This window comes from Pagrus major, chromosome 9 (genome assembly GCF_040436345.1).
Source record: "Pagrus major chromosome 9, Pma_NU_1.0".
Lineage (NCBI taxonomy): Eukaryota > Metazoa > Chordata > Actinopteri > Spariformes > Sparidae > Pagrus > Pagrus major.
Window position 1 is genome coordinate 4977688 of NC_133223.1, and position 17019 is coordinate 4994706.

Consider the following 17019-nt stretch of genomic DNA (forward strand, 5'->3'; position numbering starts at 1 on the left):
TTTATTTGAAGGCCTTTCAGACATTTTCATACAGCTACCTTGCTGTTTAAATTGAGTTGATTTGAAATGTATTTAAATATGCCTCAGTGGCAGCAGTATTCAGATACTTAACTTAAAAAGTAATTACTGCATTAAAAATGCTATACTTCAAATATACTTTAGTACTTATTTGTACTAATTGCAATTAAAATACACACAAGAAAAACATTTGTTATGGTGGAGTGTTGAAGATGAGGAGCTGCTCTGTAGTCTGGTGGTACAGCAGCAGATACTTCTGTATCTGTTGTCAGATGATGCTCTGTAGATGGTACCAGTGATGTTCTGGGTGGTTTTAAATCCCAGGAACCTCTAACTGTTCACCTGCTCCACCTCGGCTCCACTGGTGTAGGCAGCGGTGTGTGTCTTTGCTTCCTTCTCTCTCAAATCAACAATCAGCTCCTTGGTTTTGCTAACATTGAGCAGTAGATTCTTCTCTGTGCACCACTCTGCAAGATTGTTGATTTCCTCCTGATATGAACTCTCACCATTGTTTGTAATGGATTGTTGTGTAAGTAAGTAAAACTCACTGTTATAGTAGATCTAATTTTAACTACTTTACAGTTAGTGTGTTATGTTTTCATACATTTTGTATGATAAGTGTTGGTAAAGTAACCAGTATCCTAACTATAGCTAACTCTATATTTTAGTGGTATACAAGTATAATGTATCAAGAATTGGTTCAAGTTTGTATAAAGTTTGTACTCAGATTTGTTATTGAGTACAGTACTTGATTGAATGTGCTTAGTTACGATATAACAATGACGTGTCTAGATAAAACATGTTAAGAATCTGTGTGAGACCACAGCAAAAAGCAACCAACAGTGCATCCTTCCTCAGCTATGATGCTGGTCAACACTAGATGGCGCCATCACCAAACAAATCAATACACAAACCCATTTGAGCCCATGTGGTGAATCATCCCTTGTTCATTTATGAGGCTGTATATGTCGATCAGTTAACTAATAATACACACTGTCGGTGTGTAAAGACTATATGAGAGTGTTTGATTGGAAACAGAAAATTATCTTGTAAGTAGTTCTAACTTATTGCAAGTTGCACAAATGTAATGTACAGCTATTAGCTCAAAGCACACATTTTGTGCATGTTGCATATTGTATGATGTATAAAACTGTCAAGGCAGATAAAGATAAAGATCTTCATTGACTGATTTTTTTCTGCCTAAACAAACTAAATAATCAAACTCTCTTTGTTTTCATGACTGAATAAACTGAATAAACAAACTGACCTTAAAGGACAACACAATTTATACTGCTTTACTTTATATATTTGTGGCGGACCCTGCCACCTTTCTAGCTTCAAACAGAGTTTTTTGGACCTTATTTTCCTCTGAGAACAGCTTGTTTATTCACTTATGAAAATATAAATATTTCTGAGTTAGTATTATCAACTCATTAATATTGTAAATATTACAATTCTGAATTTGAATCTATTCTCCAAAACTACATAGTGCCCCTTAAATGATGGCTCGGTTCTATTAGTGTCCCATTAAATCATGACTGTGTGACAGTGAACCAGCATGAACAACTCCAGAACCCAGAAACTGAACCAGCCACATGGAATTCAGCCATCTTTCACTTTTCCTTCTGTGACAGGACAAAATATCTCTATCATGATGTCATCCTTTAACTTTCTTGTTTGAACTTTATCTGATCTCATGGCTGGCTTGTCATTACATGAATAGAAATATATGTATAAATGCATCTGTAAACAATTTGAACACAAAAAGACATTGTTGTATAATATTTATGCAGCATATTGACAAAAATAAATCAGTAAAATAAAACAATGATCACTTTTAAAGATATGATGTTAATAGCTCCCTGAGAATCTTCTTTAAACTAATCATGATGTTATGAGAGGAAGACAGAGGACGTCAGACATCATCATGAGTGTTTAATATACTGCTGTATAAACTGGCCAGTTCCTTCCCATACTGAGGTCTGTGTTTAGTGAAGGAGGGCCCCAGGTTTCCTTTCCAATGCCTCTTGGCCGGGTTGAGCTCCTGAATGATAGTGGTTTCCTGCCTGAGGCTCAGTTGAGTTTAAATCATTTGGAGTTATTTTTGAAGCATTCTTTCATCTCAAAGCACTGTGTGGATGGCCAGCATGTGTCTGTCATTGTGTTTGCTGTACTGAGAAAAATGCTCCTCGGGGACTGTGTGTCCATTGCAAAATCCTCAAGTGTGCATCAATATTCAGCTTCTAAACTTTTTCGTTGGAGCTGTTATTACATTATCAAAACATTATATCTGTGTTTATACTGTAAATGCAACAGAGAACCTAAAGTGAACTGCTGTCCATATATATATATATATATATATATATATATATATATATATATATATATATATATATATGATTTCCGTTGCTTTCCTCCTTTCCTCTAATAACGCCTCTCATCCACCCAGCTGCGTCTTTCCCTACTCCTTCCTTTCATTCATTCAGACAACACAACAGTTGGCTAAAAATATCAGACAGGAAAACACACCCAGCACTGTTCAATTATCTAGTGTGACTTGTATCAGTCACACCAGGGTATTGAGGTTTATGATAAACCAAAGCTTTCTAATATAATGGTATTATCATCTACATGAATTAATGTCTTGTACATAAAATAACATCATGGACATGTGGTCTGTGTCATGTTCTCTGAAACTGAAATGGTTCAAGAACAATTACCTCTCCAAAGTCCTCTACAATGAGACCAGATGAGCAATTAGTAGAGAGCTGAAATGGATCCAAGTGCTGCATGGCGTGTGTGTGCGTGTGTGTGTGTGTGTGTGTGTGTGTGTGTGTGTGTGTGTGTGTGTGTGTGTGTGTGTTTGACAGACAGCGCCTGGCAGTGGTTTTTTCGATGAGGGTATGCAGCTGGCGTTACTGGCTCAGAGCCTCAGCTGCCACTCTCACTCTCACTCTCTCATAACACTGTGTGTGTGTGGGTGTGTGTGTGTGTGGGTGTGCGTGCGTGCGTGCGTGCGTGCGTGCTTGCGTGCGTGTGTGAAATACATACAAATGATTCAGATTCATGTGAAGTTGATATTGCAGTTTTTGATTTGTATGTTTCAGGGATGTAATAGCAATGACATTTTAATGATTACCTTGTCTGTTTATTTGACCTGTTAGAAGAAAGTTGGACTAACAGAGAAATAGAAACTGTTTATAATTTAGAGAGAGGTAAAATACTTTTTCCCCAGACGGATTTTCAGTTGTAGTCAGATCAATGCAGAATTATTCAAGTAACCTAGAAAACAGGCCTCAGATCTACACTTATTTGGACAGCAGATCAAACTGCAGGGCATTTTTACTGACTCAGAAACAAACAAAAGTTTGATTGGCAACTTTAAACAGAAATTTGCCTGAAGAAACTTTGGAAAAAACATGAGTACATTATTGAAATCAAGTTCAAATTTGACAATGCCAAAGGGGTCGCTTGTAGTTATAAACCTACAGAGAATCATCAGCTGAATCTGCAGCTCCCCTCCGCCTACAGAGCTTTATAATGCGTTTCAGCTCATTGTTGAGCTGTCCAGCAGCAGCTTAATTGTTTTGTTTAATTCTCAACGCTGTCATAGTGCCATTTTGGTCATTGGGTCGAATTTGTTAGCTTGAAGACATATTCCCTAAAGAGCTGGTAGAGACCAAAAACAAAGCAAAAACATTCATCAGGTGACCTGAAACACAACACCAAGTGAACGATAATGTCATTCTGTTATAGCTGGATGTATCAATGAGCAACCTTTTTAAAGCTGATATGTCAATCTTATATTCGCAAACTTGTTTCTGCTCTTCCCAATGGCCAAAAGATCTGCTATTGCAAGTTCAACAAAAAGATGTAATGGTTAATGAAAATATGTACATCTGATAGATGATCATGTACAGAATCTATTACACCAGTAATAAGATTGATAATGCACTGTCTTAAATGTAAAACGACAGAAGGGGGCTATAAGATCCATTGCGCTGGAGTCTATTCTCAGCTGACTAGTTCTTTTTTTTAGTTCGTCTTGCTGACTTATTACAAAGTGAGAAACCTATGACCGCTAATTAATGACTTACCAACAGTTAAGACTGAGACTCATTAGGAAGTGAGTTATTATTAAATGATCACAAGTTTTTCACTGTTTGATACGGCATCTGGCCCATTCGTTAAATGAAATGTTTTGTATTGCAAATGCTGCAGGCATTGAAATACTAAAAACAGACACTTTTTTAACTTTAGTTTTTAATCAAAAGAGAAATACACATTAAACATGTCTGTCCATCCTGGTTCCTTTTTAGGACTGTATCTAAATAAGAATCAAAGGACATGTTCAGATTGTAAAACCTTTTAAGACAAATGTGTGACAACATAAATAAACTGAATAGACTTGACTTCAAACTTGTTTCTAAGATTTGTGAATGTCATATTTACCTTCACAGAATATTTATTCTCACAGATTATCAAAATGTGTCTTGACCGTACATGTCAATAATTTTGAACTCCACCAACCATTCAGAATAAAAATTCAGATAAAGTCTGGTGATAAATGTTTGGGATCTGTCTTTAGCCGTTAAACACATCGATGGTGGAGCACTTTTATGTGCATCTTTCCATCACTAATGAGGGACTTAAGATGGAGTGTGTGCTTGGCCGCCTGCTGTGCATCAGTTTTCAACTCTGCACACTTAATGGTCTTAAATGGAAATCAGTGAGTGACAGAGGTCAGAGGTCAGCAGTATTAGGTGTGTGCTGTTTGGTGCCGCATGTTCTGTGGCCCCTCAGCACAGGTCCGGATGTTGTTACATATTCATTAGATAACATCAGAACAGTCATTAGAACAAGGCAGCAGTTAGGGTTTGAGTTACAAAAAACAAAAATCAAGAAAGTAAATCCTTACAGTCCAGCATGACCATACTGATAAATGATCAGTGAGGAGGGGGCAGATGGCTGACAGCCGGACAGGGGAGGGGAGGAGACAGGCACTACATGGAAGACTAGTCTGAGATTTTAGTTCATCATTTTGTTCTCAGTGAGTGTTCAGATGCAGAGCTGGCCCTCAGTAGTATATAGTCTTGGAGACATGACAAAGGTTTTTGATGTGGATTAGGGATGTCCATGACTGATTCTGATCAATTACTAAGGAGCTTGAAAAATTACTCACTGAAACCTCGAACTGTACATCAAAGAGTAAATGACGAAATAAAGTCATGTGCAGGGCCATATAGCTACCACTGAGGACACTGAAGTAACTTCCTGGAAATGTTAGTGTTAATCACCTGAGTTTTCAGTCAACAAAACAATATGCACAAATTACATATAGCATATTTTCAATGATGATTGTTGTATTTTTAGAATCACAGTCTACAAAATGGACTATTTTAGGCTTTTTTAAAAATAAAATAATTTTATATTTCTCCACTGAAATGATATGTGACGAAATCTTTAAAAGAGCACTAGACAAACATGGAGCAATCTAAACTTTACGTCAATATAATTAATGAGTTACATTAATAAATGACATTTGAAAATAATTTAAAATATGATTGTACAGATTTTCCTTCATCTAACTTCCTACATTTCTAAAAAAGTTTTTTATCCTTAAGAAGTGTTTAACTGGTTATTTACCAAAGGAAATTTGATTTGAGCAAATGGTTTCTTAGACATTGGAGCCATATAAAGCTTTTATGTTTATAATGTTTAATACCAAAAACTCAATAATCACTTAGCATGAGTCTACACAACTGCCCAATAGTTTGGGGTCAAGTAGAAATTTCCTTAATTCTGAAAGAAAATCACAACTTTTTTCAATTAAAATAACATTAATTTGATCAGAAATAAAGTCTAGACATTATTTATGTGGTAAATGACTATTTCAGCTGGAAACATACAGTAGATTTCCAGAGGACCATTTCCAGCAACCATCACTCCTGAGGGCCAACGACCCACTGTGTTCGCTAATTCAAGTTTATCTTGTTAAAAGGCAAATTGATCATTAGAAAACCCTTGTTTAAAGGAGCAATAAAATTGGCATTCCTCAGGCCAGTCGGAGGAGCGTCAGCATTTGTGGGTTCCACTATAGTCTCAAAATGGACAGAAAAAAAAGCTTTCTTCTGAAACTTGTTAGTCTACTTGTTTTGAGAAATGAAGGCTATTCCATGAAAAAAATTCCCAAGAAATCAAAGCTCTCAAACAACGGTGTGTACTACTCCCTTCAAACAACAGCACAACCTGGCTCTAACTAAAACAGGTTCAAAACAGATGAGAAACAGATGCCTCAATGGTCCTCAACTGGCAGCTTCATTAAATGGCACCGGCAAAACGCTAGTCAACAGTGAAAAAGCGCCTCCAGGATGCTGGCCTTCTAGGCAGAGTAGCAGAGAAAAAGCCATACCTGAGACTGGACAATAAAAGAAAAGATTAAGATCGACAAAAGAACATAGACATTGGATAGAGGACAAAACTGTTATAGACAGATGAATCTAAGTTTGACGTGTATTAACAAGTGTCTAAATGAGACTACAGAGGTTGTCGGGAACAATTTGTACATTGATCAGTTTATAGAAAACTATTATAGTAATTGTGTAGTAAGACGCGATAATCGCGATAATCGGCAATAATCAAAAATCCAACTCAAATATCCCATAGGCTTTCTGTGGAGTGAACCAGACACATGCTAATTCCCGGGTTAGCCTACAAAAACACCTCATCCCTACACCACTCTATATTGGGCACAGGACTGCTTTGAACTAAGGTCAGCATGCTAACATGCTAACATACTAACAAAAGATTTTACTGATCACTTTTAAAGCACTCGTGGGTCTGGCTCCGACCTATATAGCAGACATTTTAATTCCCTACGAGCCAGCTCGCAGCCTTAGATCCTCAGGCATGATTCTTCTGACCGTGGCTAAAAACCATAGGTGATCGTGCCTTCACCATCAGGGCCACTCAGCTTTGGAACGCCCTGCCTGAGGAGATAAGGCTCGCAGGATCAGTAACCTCTTTTAAATCACTTCTTAAAACCCATTTTTATAGACTTGCCTTTATGTGATGTCGTCCTTTTGCTTTTGCTCCTACCATTTGAGTTATTATATTAATTTATTTGTTTTGTTTATTTTACCTATTTGATTTATTTCCATTTCTTTATTTTGCTTATTTTATTCATTTTTATCATCACTTCATTTCTTCAGTCATTTGTTTCAAATTGTTTAACTATAAATGCCATTTATTTTGTTTGTCCTCTGCAATTTTGCTTTGTTTTGTCAAAGCACTTTGTAAACTGTGTTTTTAAAAAGTGCTTTTATTTATATAAATAAAGTTTATTATTATTATTATTATTATTATTATAACATGCTCACAATGAAAATAAGCCGGTAATTATCAGTTAGCCTATGATGCTTGTCATGTTCACATTTGCTAATGAACACTAAAAAAAAAGCTTCCAGCTGAGGCTGACTGGAATGTCATGTTTTTCAAGTATTGTCATCAGTACCAGTTGGATACATTTTGAGATGACGGCAGTGGATGAGAAGTCAGAGGATCACCAAGGTTAGAAGGCTGCAGTTCATACTGAGGGGAACATGACTGTAGAAAGACCTACAGTGAAACAACACAGCCGTGAAACCGACATGCTAGCACTGCTAGAAGCTGAGGGAAACAGCTCCTGCATCATCACTGACGGATGAGGTAGTCCTGGTGGCAGCAGCAGCTTCCTAATGACCCATGTGGCTGTTCCTCCCGCCACTGCCGTCCCGCCATGCCGCCTCCCTCCTCTGTCTGTCTGTCTGTCTGTCTGTCTGTTCAGTCCTGTATCACAAGTTTACAGGCTTCATTTTCCTCACTGAGCTCCTCTGGGACAAAAGGGAATTTTATTACTGTAAGATAATACAGTTTCAGTCTCTAACTTTTCTCCGTGAAAACTTCATATCAACAGAGAAACCCTTATGCACTGCCAGACTGACGTCACAGCCTGCTAACACCACTTCAAAATAAAAGCGTGGGCTAAATCAAGTAGGAATGGTAAGAATCATAGGTCAGGCTCAGCTGATGGGATCAACCCATTGATCAGTTCCTCATTGGAAGACAACTCTCTTAATTGGTTAAAGACAATGTTCGTTAAGTGAAATTACCCAACATTTGCTGTCCAGTCTCACAATCTGAGGCTGCTTTAGTCTCTGTCATATAAAATCTGTTTAGGTTGCTGTATTTATAGTTCAGAAACTATCTTGGACTGTGGTAACTTGAGACAGGAAGCAGTATGAGAAAACCTGATGTGCACATACTTTTTAAATGTTTATTTTTTATTTTTTTTTACACTTCTATCACTATTATGGAAACAATCAGTGCACCCTGCAGTACATGTACACATGTCAATCTTGACAGTTGTATGACTAACAGAAATAAGGCTGCAATCAATTTATTGTTTGATCTAGAAACTGTCAGGAAATAGTGAACATGTCCATTACAATTTGTAATTTGAGAAGCTGGAACCATAAAATTGGCATGAAAAATTGCACTGACTACATTGACTAATCATTTTAGCCGTAGGCCTACTTGTACTGTTGGGTGGTTAAATGTATAACAAAACATCATATTTGATAACCTTTCCATGTGTTTCTTGTGCAAGTAAAACGTAACATGTCCTCTGAAATGTGGAGGAGTGGAAGTAACATACAAGTAACTCAAATTCATGGCCTACTTAAGTAAATGCAGTCTACTTTTCACCACTGAAAATACCATTTTTAATAAGAATGAAAAATATTTCAACAATTAATCAGTCATCTAAATGGCTGTTGATTCAGTCCTAAATTATTTAATTTACTAATCATTTCAGCTCCAAAGAGAAACTCCTCTGTATGAACTCAGGCTTTTTAGATCTCAAGTCACAAATCTACACAGTGCTAAAGAATAACAAAAAACGTGATCACAAACTCAAAAAGTGAACAGAATTCACCATGAAGTAAATATTCTGCAATAAAATTGCTGATATGCCAGTATCTTATTTTGAAATGACGGGAGGAAGTCGTGGTGTCCTTGCTAGCTTGACAGTGAGGAAAGTTTGCTCCAGGGGAGCAGCTCCTCCTCTCCACGCCTCTGACCTGCGGACACATCAGCGGGACACTTTGTCAAGAAACAGCCGCCTCATGAAATAACCCTCCACGCTGCGCTCCTCCTCACACACTGCTGGCTTTGACTTCCTCCAGCTCTGCCGCTGCTTATCTGTGAGCTCTCGGAGGGATTAGCAGGGAGGACGGAGGAGGGATGGAGCGGTCCCGCTAAAGTTGAAGGCACAGCAGAAGCTCAGTCTGTCTGTCTCTGTGTGTGTGTGTGTGTGTGTGTCTGTGTGTCTGTGTGTGTGTGTGTGTCTGTCGGCGGCAGGCAGAGCGGCTCCTCCGGTGCTCCTCCGCTGCTCCCACCGCGCTCAGCGAGCGGCTGTCCCCGCCCGGAGGCCATGGGCTGCGGCTTACGGAAACTGGAAGACCCGGAGGACTGCACCCCCGGGAAGATCTACTCCACCTTGAAGAGACCACAAGTGGAGACCAAGACGGATACTGTGTACGAGTATGTGCTGCTCGACTTCAGTTTGGAAGGTAGGCTGATAAATGTCATATTATCTAGCTGCTTTTCACTGTTTATATTTTAATGAATGGATTCTAATTTGGTGTTGGACTGTTGGAACTCGTCTGGAGCTGAAATGATGAATTGATTAATCATTCAACCAAAAATTAATCGGCAACTGTTTAAGAATCGATGAGTCACTTCTCAAACAGACAGTAGACAGTATTTAGGTGTTGGATGTGAGGATTTAATGCTTCCTTGGTCATATTTGATAAACATCTGATAGCTTTGAGTTGTTATCGGTTGGACGTGTTGACCATGTTACCATGGGCTCTGAAAACTTTTCTGACACTTTATCTGATCAAAAAGGATTAGTTGATTATTCGATATGTTCATTGAAAAGAAATCGTCTAAATTTTGAACATCACCTAATGTTTTGTTCCATCTAAAACCAGAAACACTGGCTCGTTCCAGCCTTGTTCTCCTGTGTGAGATTTGATGCTGTGTTTAATGTCATTGTTAGGACAATAACTTTGGGTCATGGTTTTTTATGTAAAGGCGTCACTTTGGGTTTTGGGGCATTATGATTGTATTATTCAATATTTTCTGATACATTAAATGATAAATCGATTAACTAATTGACAGATTAATAAACAGTGAAAATGATCTTTACTTGCTCTCCGACATTTTACACAATCAATCAATCATTCAGAACATAAAACATAATCTCAATGCAGCTGAAGACATTATAGGGATGCACAATATGTAACAGACTGATAAATCATCAATTCGATATTGGGAAATGTATATTATCGGCTATATATCAGTATTGTTAAAATTATAGCTGATAAATGAAGCCAACTTACTTTCAAGCACAGCATTTACACACTGATACATTAAGGGGTGGTATGTACCTTTAAAACTGGTTTGCAATCCACAAAGAAACACAAAGAAGTGCAGCACACTGTTGTCGCTCATGACGTCAAACTGCTGCACCTGTGTAGAGCCACACAGTGAAGACTAGAGAGCCAAACATCTGTCTGATGCTGGTGTACATGTTTACAGTTTCACAGACAGACATGATGTGCAATTAATGTTCTGCAAGGATTTGAAGAGGAGGGAAGAAGTCTTTCAGGTTTAACACAACAAATGGTATTAGAGCTGTGGAATATGAAATCATCTTTGCTCACTACATGTTCGCCTGTCTTACCCTCCGGTGTGAATAAACTACAGGGTCTGAACTTTTGTTTTAATTTCAAAAATGTGAAATTATCAAATATTTTATCTGTATTGGAGAAGCGTGAGAAGCAGGTCATTATTGTTTATTGGTATCAACTGAAAAAAATCCATCACGAATCCCTACTAGAATACTAGAAAAGGGATGTAAGCCTTTGTGTTGGCCCCTTTTTAAAAACAGAGTAATATAATTGATTTTAACCATTTTCAACAAGTAGCCCTACGTGTTCCTTCTTTTGACTAAAACATTCCTCCCTGTTTATTTGGTCGTAAAATGGTCATAAATATCAGACAGCCAGTTTATGGTAGTTTTATTTGAACGAAGTGTCACTTTATTATTCACAAAGGGGCTGTGTTTTCCTGTGATGCTTGTAAAGTGAAGTATCAGATTGCAGTTAGTATCCATTACACTGTTCTGAATATGTGCGTGATATGTTCATGTTTTTAGATTCCACTCAGTTTAATTTTAAGGTGCTTTCACATCGTTGCCAACTACATGTGCGCAACATTACAGCATCTAACTCTGGACTTTTCCTAGCAACAGGGCTGCTTGTTCAGCCTATCTAGAAATAGGTCACACAAGGTTTTTTCCTGCCTTCGCTAGTGGGCCTTCTCCCCTTGGCACACACATGGACACACACTCATTGACACACACCCCTTCCCATGTGGTAGGCATGGACAAATCCACCTGCTGTGATATAGAATCTAATTTGAACATGTGTGGTAATCTCAGATGGCCGTGGGTTGCCATTTTTCAAGGATAATCCCTTCATCTGGTCCTCAGACTGGTTGCTTTCACTGTGACCTATTTGGAACGAAATGGTGATTAAGTTCTGAATGGGAGCCTAACATGTAAACAGCAGGCCGGCACGATAATGAATCGTGGAGGAAAGTGCTGCTCTCCAAATTAAGGGGATCAGGGACGTAAAGTCTGAATCCCGCCTTTTAATGACTTAATGATTGTCCAACATTCAGCATGAAACTAGTCCTGTCTGCATGTGATCCTATCATACAAGTAGGGCTGCAATTAATGATTATTTTCATTATCACTAATCCAAAGAAAAATGCTCATCACTATTCTTTAGAGCCTAAAGTGAAGTCTTGTATTGTCAGACCAACAGTCCCAAACCCAAAGATATTTCATTAATTGTCATAGAAGACTAAAGCTCAGGACAAACCTACACAGACTGGACACAAAAACTTGCACAGATTATTTAGACCATAGTCATTCAGGAAGTAGGATAAACCAGATGACGGGAGAGAAAACCTAGACAACACTCTAAACCAGTGGTCAGTAATGACTGGAGTGGTGGTAATAGACAACCCTGCAAATCCTGAGAGAACTCCAACTGTGTGCTTGTGCCAAAACCAACTGCTTGCACTATTCATATGCAGTGACATCTGTGCCAAAAAGGCTAAAATGGAGGAAAAAGGTGTAGAGTTTAGGTGGGACCCTGGGTGGAGCTGCGTGTAGCACTGTAGACACAACACAGGACACTGGAGGTGAGTGATGTCTCCCTCAGGTGACACAAAACTGAACATTGGTCATTGGTCACAAATATCAAACCTCTTAAAAATCTTTATGAGAACAGCTGGCAGCACCTGGATCTGAAGATTTAAGATTAGACTCTTTACACACACATAATGTCAACACCAACTGATCCAGACTGTAACACACCCGATCCAACATGGTCTGATCAATCGTTATGCCTAAATTATATTTATAATCAGCTTAACGTTCACATTGTGTCCACGCCTACAGAAAATTTGAAAATATTCACTTTTGAAAAGCATTTTTTGCAATTTTTTTTTCTTCAAATGTATCAATTATTAAATTAAATGCAAATAATTTTTCTTTCACTTTACTCAATAAAGTCTTCACAGTGTTTGTTTAGACCAACATTTCAAATTCAACCCAGTGCCGAGGTTAATGTTGGCAATATACTTTTCTGCAAACCAAGGATATGCTGACACTTGACCTAAGACATTACTTATCACCCACCTACAATGCAGTACTGAGTTCTCTCCCCAGACAGCCTAACAACCATTCACACCTGGGCTCACCCAGCCCTAGCAACCCACATGAAGGCCGGTTGGGTCAACGACCCACAAGTGGCCCTAACAACTCTGAAACTGAGAGCTCACACGTGTCCTTAACGACTCTGTAAGGACACTCCCACACAGAGTTTAAAAGCCTGTAACTCCCCTCCAGTTAGTTAGAACTGAAGAAGCCTCTTGGATGAGAGGTGAAACGTCTTCAACAAACTGAAACACATACAGTTGCCTATGATACAGCACTTAGAGTTACCATGACCTGGATGACTGAGAACCTTCATCAACGTGTTGACAATTGACGTTTCTTCATGTTCAATTTTCAATTTTATGACAGCACTGTGCTTATGGTCTAGTTAGGTTTAGGCACAAATTCACTTGGTTAGTGTTAGGAAAAGATCATATTTTAGCCTACCTGGTTCTGTCGTCACAAATAAGGCTGCAAATTGTTTCAGTGTCTCATCAAAAATGTCCTTTTTTTGTTGCCACAAACACATCTAGAAACAATCTTGATGTCTCTGAACATATCCAGTGGTTTCACACTTACAAATGTTGAAACACAGTGGCCTCTGACGTAGCAGCCTTCCTGCCTAACTGTTGTTCATAGTGATTTTCTGCAACAAATAGTTGTTGTTCAATATGAGGACTACATAAGACAGTTGCAAAATGCACTAATTGGCAAAACTCAGACACATTAGCAAAGATCAGTGTGAAAAATCATCCAGGTGGCAGCTTCTCATTTGTAGCTAGCATTGAGTGTTGCTTTTGCCGGCTAAAATGACAGAAGTCCACAGTGGCATGTCATATTAGCTGTCACTAATGAACGTTAATTTCATGGATGAGTTGATGGCCGGAGTGGCTGTTGTCTGCTTTGTGTGCTTTGTGATGCCAGTGTCTATACTCACCTGAAGATCATTTGTGAGAGGTAACCTTCACTCAGTATCACCACTTTGAAACCACGATTGGGACTGGAATGCAAGACAGCCGAGTGTTAGATTTCTGCTCTAGCAGATCGCTTCACGTCAGGTTCTAGAGTCAAATTCTCCCGTTAATCTTTCATTCATATCATGTCAATCATTTACAGCTTATAAACTCAATGTTTTTGAACCAGGACCTTCAGTATTTCGAGCAGTTAGCTTGAGAAAAAGATGGTATGTCAGATTAATTAGGTACCCCTGTTATTTGAATGTGTCAGATACAGATTTAATCAACATTTAGGTATCTAGAAGTGTGAGATTGGACTTATATGCAAAGTCATTGAATATGTCCTCTAAACCCTGTTAAAGTGTACATCAGTGTACAACAGTGAGTTAGACAAATGAATTTGGCATATTTCATCTCAGCACAGAGAGCTTCCTTGTTGACTGACAGGAGTTTTCTCTGCTACCCACCGGCACACGGTTCATGACCTGTGACAGTAGCGAATGCTCCTTTGCTGTGTATAGTTGTGTTCTGGAAAGTTTTTTCTGCAGTGCTTTCATTCTTTGTGCCTGTCATCAGCAGGGAGTCATGGGTTCTGGGTTCTCAGATGGACTTATAAATACAGAACTTCAGACAGGGTGTGTGTGTGTGTGTGTGTGTGTGTGTGTGTGTGTGTGTGTGTGTGTGTGTGTGTGTGTGTGTGTGTGTGTGTGTGTGTGTGAGTGAGTGAGTGAGTGAGTGAGTGAGTGAGTGAGTGAGTGAGTGAGTGAGTGAGTGAGTGTGAGTGAGTGAGTGAGTGAGTGAGTGAGTGAGTGAGTGAGTGAGTGAGTGAGTGAGTGAGTGAGTGAGTGAGTGTGAGTGAGTGAGTGAGTCATAGATTGTGTCTAGATCCATTTTAGACAACCTGTGGTTTACACCAGCAGTCAGAATACATCTCAGATGTTCTCTTTGTGATCAGATGTTGCTTCCACACTCACATTAGATTTGTATCTGCGGGGAAGTGTGACTGTTGCTAAACACAAAAATATTCTATTTATGCCAGAGAGCAAGACTGCAGTGGCTTTTGGGTAATTCAGTTGAGATATAAACCTCAAAATCTTGTCTGAGTTTTCTTTTACAGTATCCAGCTGTGTTTAGAAGATGTGTCCTGTGCCAGAACAACCTCTACATCTTTGAGACTTTTTCTAAAATCTCAAATGATGACAACATGGCTTGATTCACTCAGTATACAGCTGTATGTCTGTATTTTATGTGATTACATCACTTAAGTTGCTTATTATGAAGGGCAGAAAAGAAAAGCCATGCAGTAAATGCATTCTTACCGTGTGAGTAAATGGTAAAAATGCAGCTTTAATGTGCAGGCTTTCTGTCTTCCTGGAGTGAGTGAGTATGCATCACTCTCAAAGTGTGAAGGCTCCATAATTGGCACAGCTAAAGATAAACCGGAGTGGTTCCAATCTCTGCTAGTCATATGCAGTCTGGTGGTGGCTGGCATCACCACAGGCATGTCTGTCTTCCTTTTTTCATGATTATAAATATTTCTTCAGTAAACTCATTTTATGATTTGGAAAAAGAGGTGTAATATTTGTCTTGGTTTAGTCAGTCAAGTCTCTTCTTGCCAAATGAAAGATGAAAAGCCCCACAAAAAGTCAATCTGTGCAACTCAGTGTGCATTTTCCCAGCTTTAAACCTGATTAAGACCAGACTGCATTCATACTTCATACGATTCTCCACAGGTTTTGTTTTCCAGTTTGAAATCACCTTGATGACAGAGAGGACATTTGATGTAATTCCAAATTAACTTGAGGTGTCCTCACCTCCCAGTCAGAGCCAAGCCAAGAAAAATAAAAATACCCAGTGTTTGAACAGCACTGAAAAAGAATGATAATGAAATGTTGTGTAATAATAACTAACACCATCAGGCTATATTGGTTTGTGTGGTCGTGCTGAACCGTTGACTGGATTGGCTCGTCATCAACTTCAAATCAACATTAAATTAATTTCAATTTTAAGTCAACATTGTTATGTTGTTGTTTTTTAAAATCAGATTTACTATACCAATGAAATAAATACCTGACAAAACATAACTTGTTGATACAGCATTAAGCAGTTCAGTAGCTTTACCAGCCAGAGAAGACACTGACCAATTAAACTGTACTAGTGCAGTGCCTATTCAAAACATGCTGTTGGGCACAGACGGTCTGGTAATGTGAGGGGTTTACAGATCCAGTTTTAAGCCTCCTGAACTGCACACAGACTCATCAGGGCCGCCACGATAACATCAAACATGTTTGATATTTAAATCTGAATGATTATTTTGGTGCTTTCTGAGCTGGACCACAGCAACCGATGAGAGAGCCATCCTGGAGCAGCTGACAGCTTGAAGCTACGCCCCCACTGCTACACAGAGCAGATGTTTATTCAAAATGTATTAAAATTGACATGTCACGTGTTCAAATGGCACCAAAGTTTACACTGTACTTCATTTGGTTCGCAGCAACAAACCTGCCATGTGTGAAGTAGATCAGATGGATGGTTCTCAAGATATGTGAATAACAGACTGACAGACAGACAGAGATTCTTTTTTTATAATCTTGCCAGTTGAGTTGTCACACAGCTTTTAGTTGAGCTCTACAACAGTTGGCTGATTGCGCAGTTCATCATGTAACCTGTTCACTTTAACTTGCTAGCTTAGCCTAGCACCTTTTGGTGCAGCATTTTTAAATTTATTTTAACAGCAACTCACCAATTCAGAAGTTCATCTGTTATTCAGCAGGTTTCAGTGAGCAGGTCCTCTCCATACAGTGTCACTCAGTGTCTGAAGAGTCTGTGCTGGCTTGGCTTACGGTGCTGCAGACCTGCGTTCTGACTGGCTAATCAGATCTGAAAGATGGAGTGTCAGCATTATTTGCAAGTGATCAGATCTGATTTTTGGATCCAGGCATAACTAACATATCTGCATAGTTTGCAATGATAATGATGTAGGAGTCAGTAACTCTGTACTGTTTCAACAAATGCTTCAACACGGAAGGATGATCAGTGATCTCGCCCTCCAAACAATCACACTGTCAAGTCATGGAGCAGACAGTTTATTTCAGTGTGACTCCACAGACTGGTGTTCTCTGCGTTGTTGTCATACCGTTCTGCTTGTAGCAGCCAGGATTCTGCTCAGCTGCTCTGATGCACTTGATGTCACCATTGTGTTTCGTGCTG

General features: G+C 38.9%; 1 protein-coding gene across 1 annotated transcript in view; it reads left to right on the forward strand.

Moving 5' to 3' along the window:
• Positions 1-9165: 9165 nt before the first annotated feature.
• rftn2 (raftlin family member 2) overlaps positions 9166-17019 on the forward strand; it is a 29700-nt gene continuing 21846 nt past the window's right edge. The window contains exon 1 of the mRNA XM_073473767.1: positions 9166-9629. Within this exon, the coding sequence (XP_073329868.1) occupies positions 9491-9629 (139 nt within the window). The 5' untranslated portion in view covers positions 9166-9490. The remainder of the gene's footprint in view (positions 9630-17019) is intronic.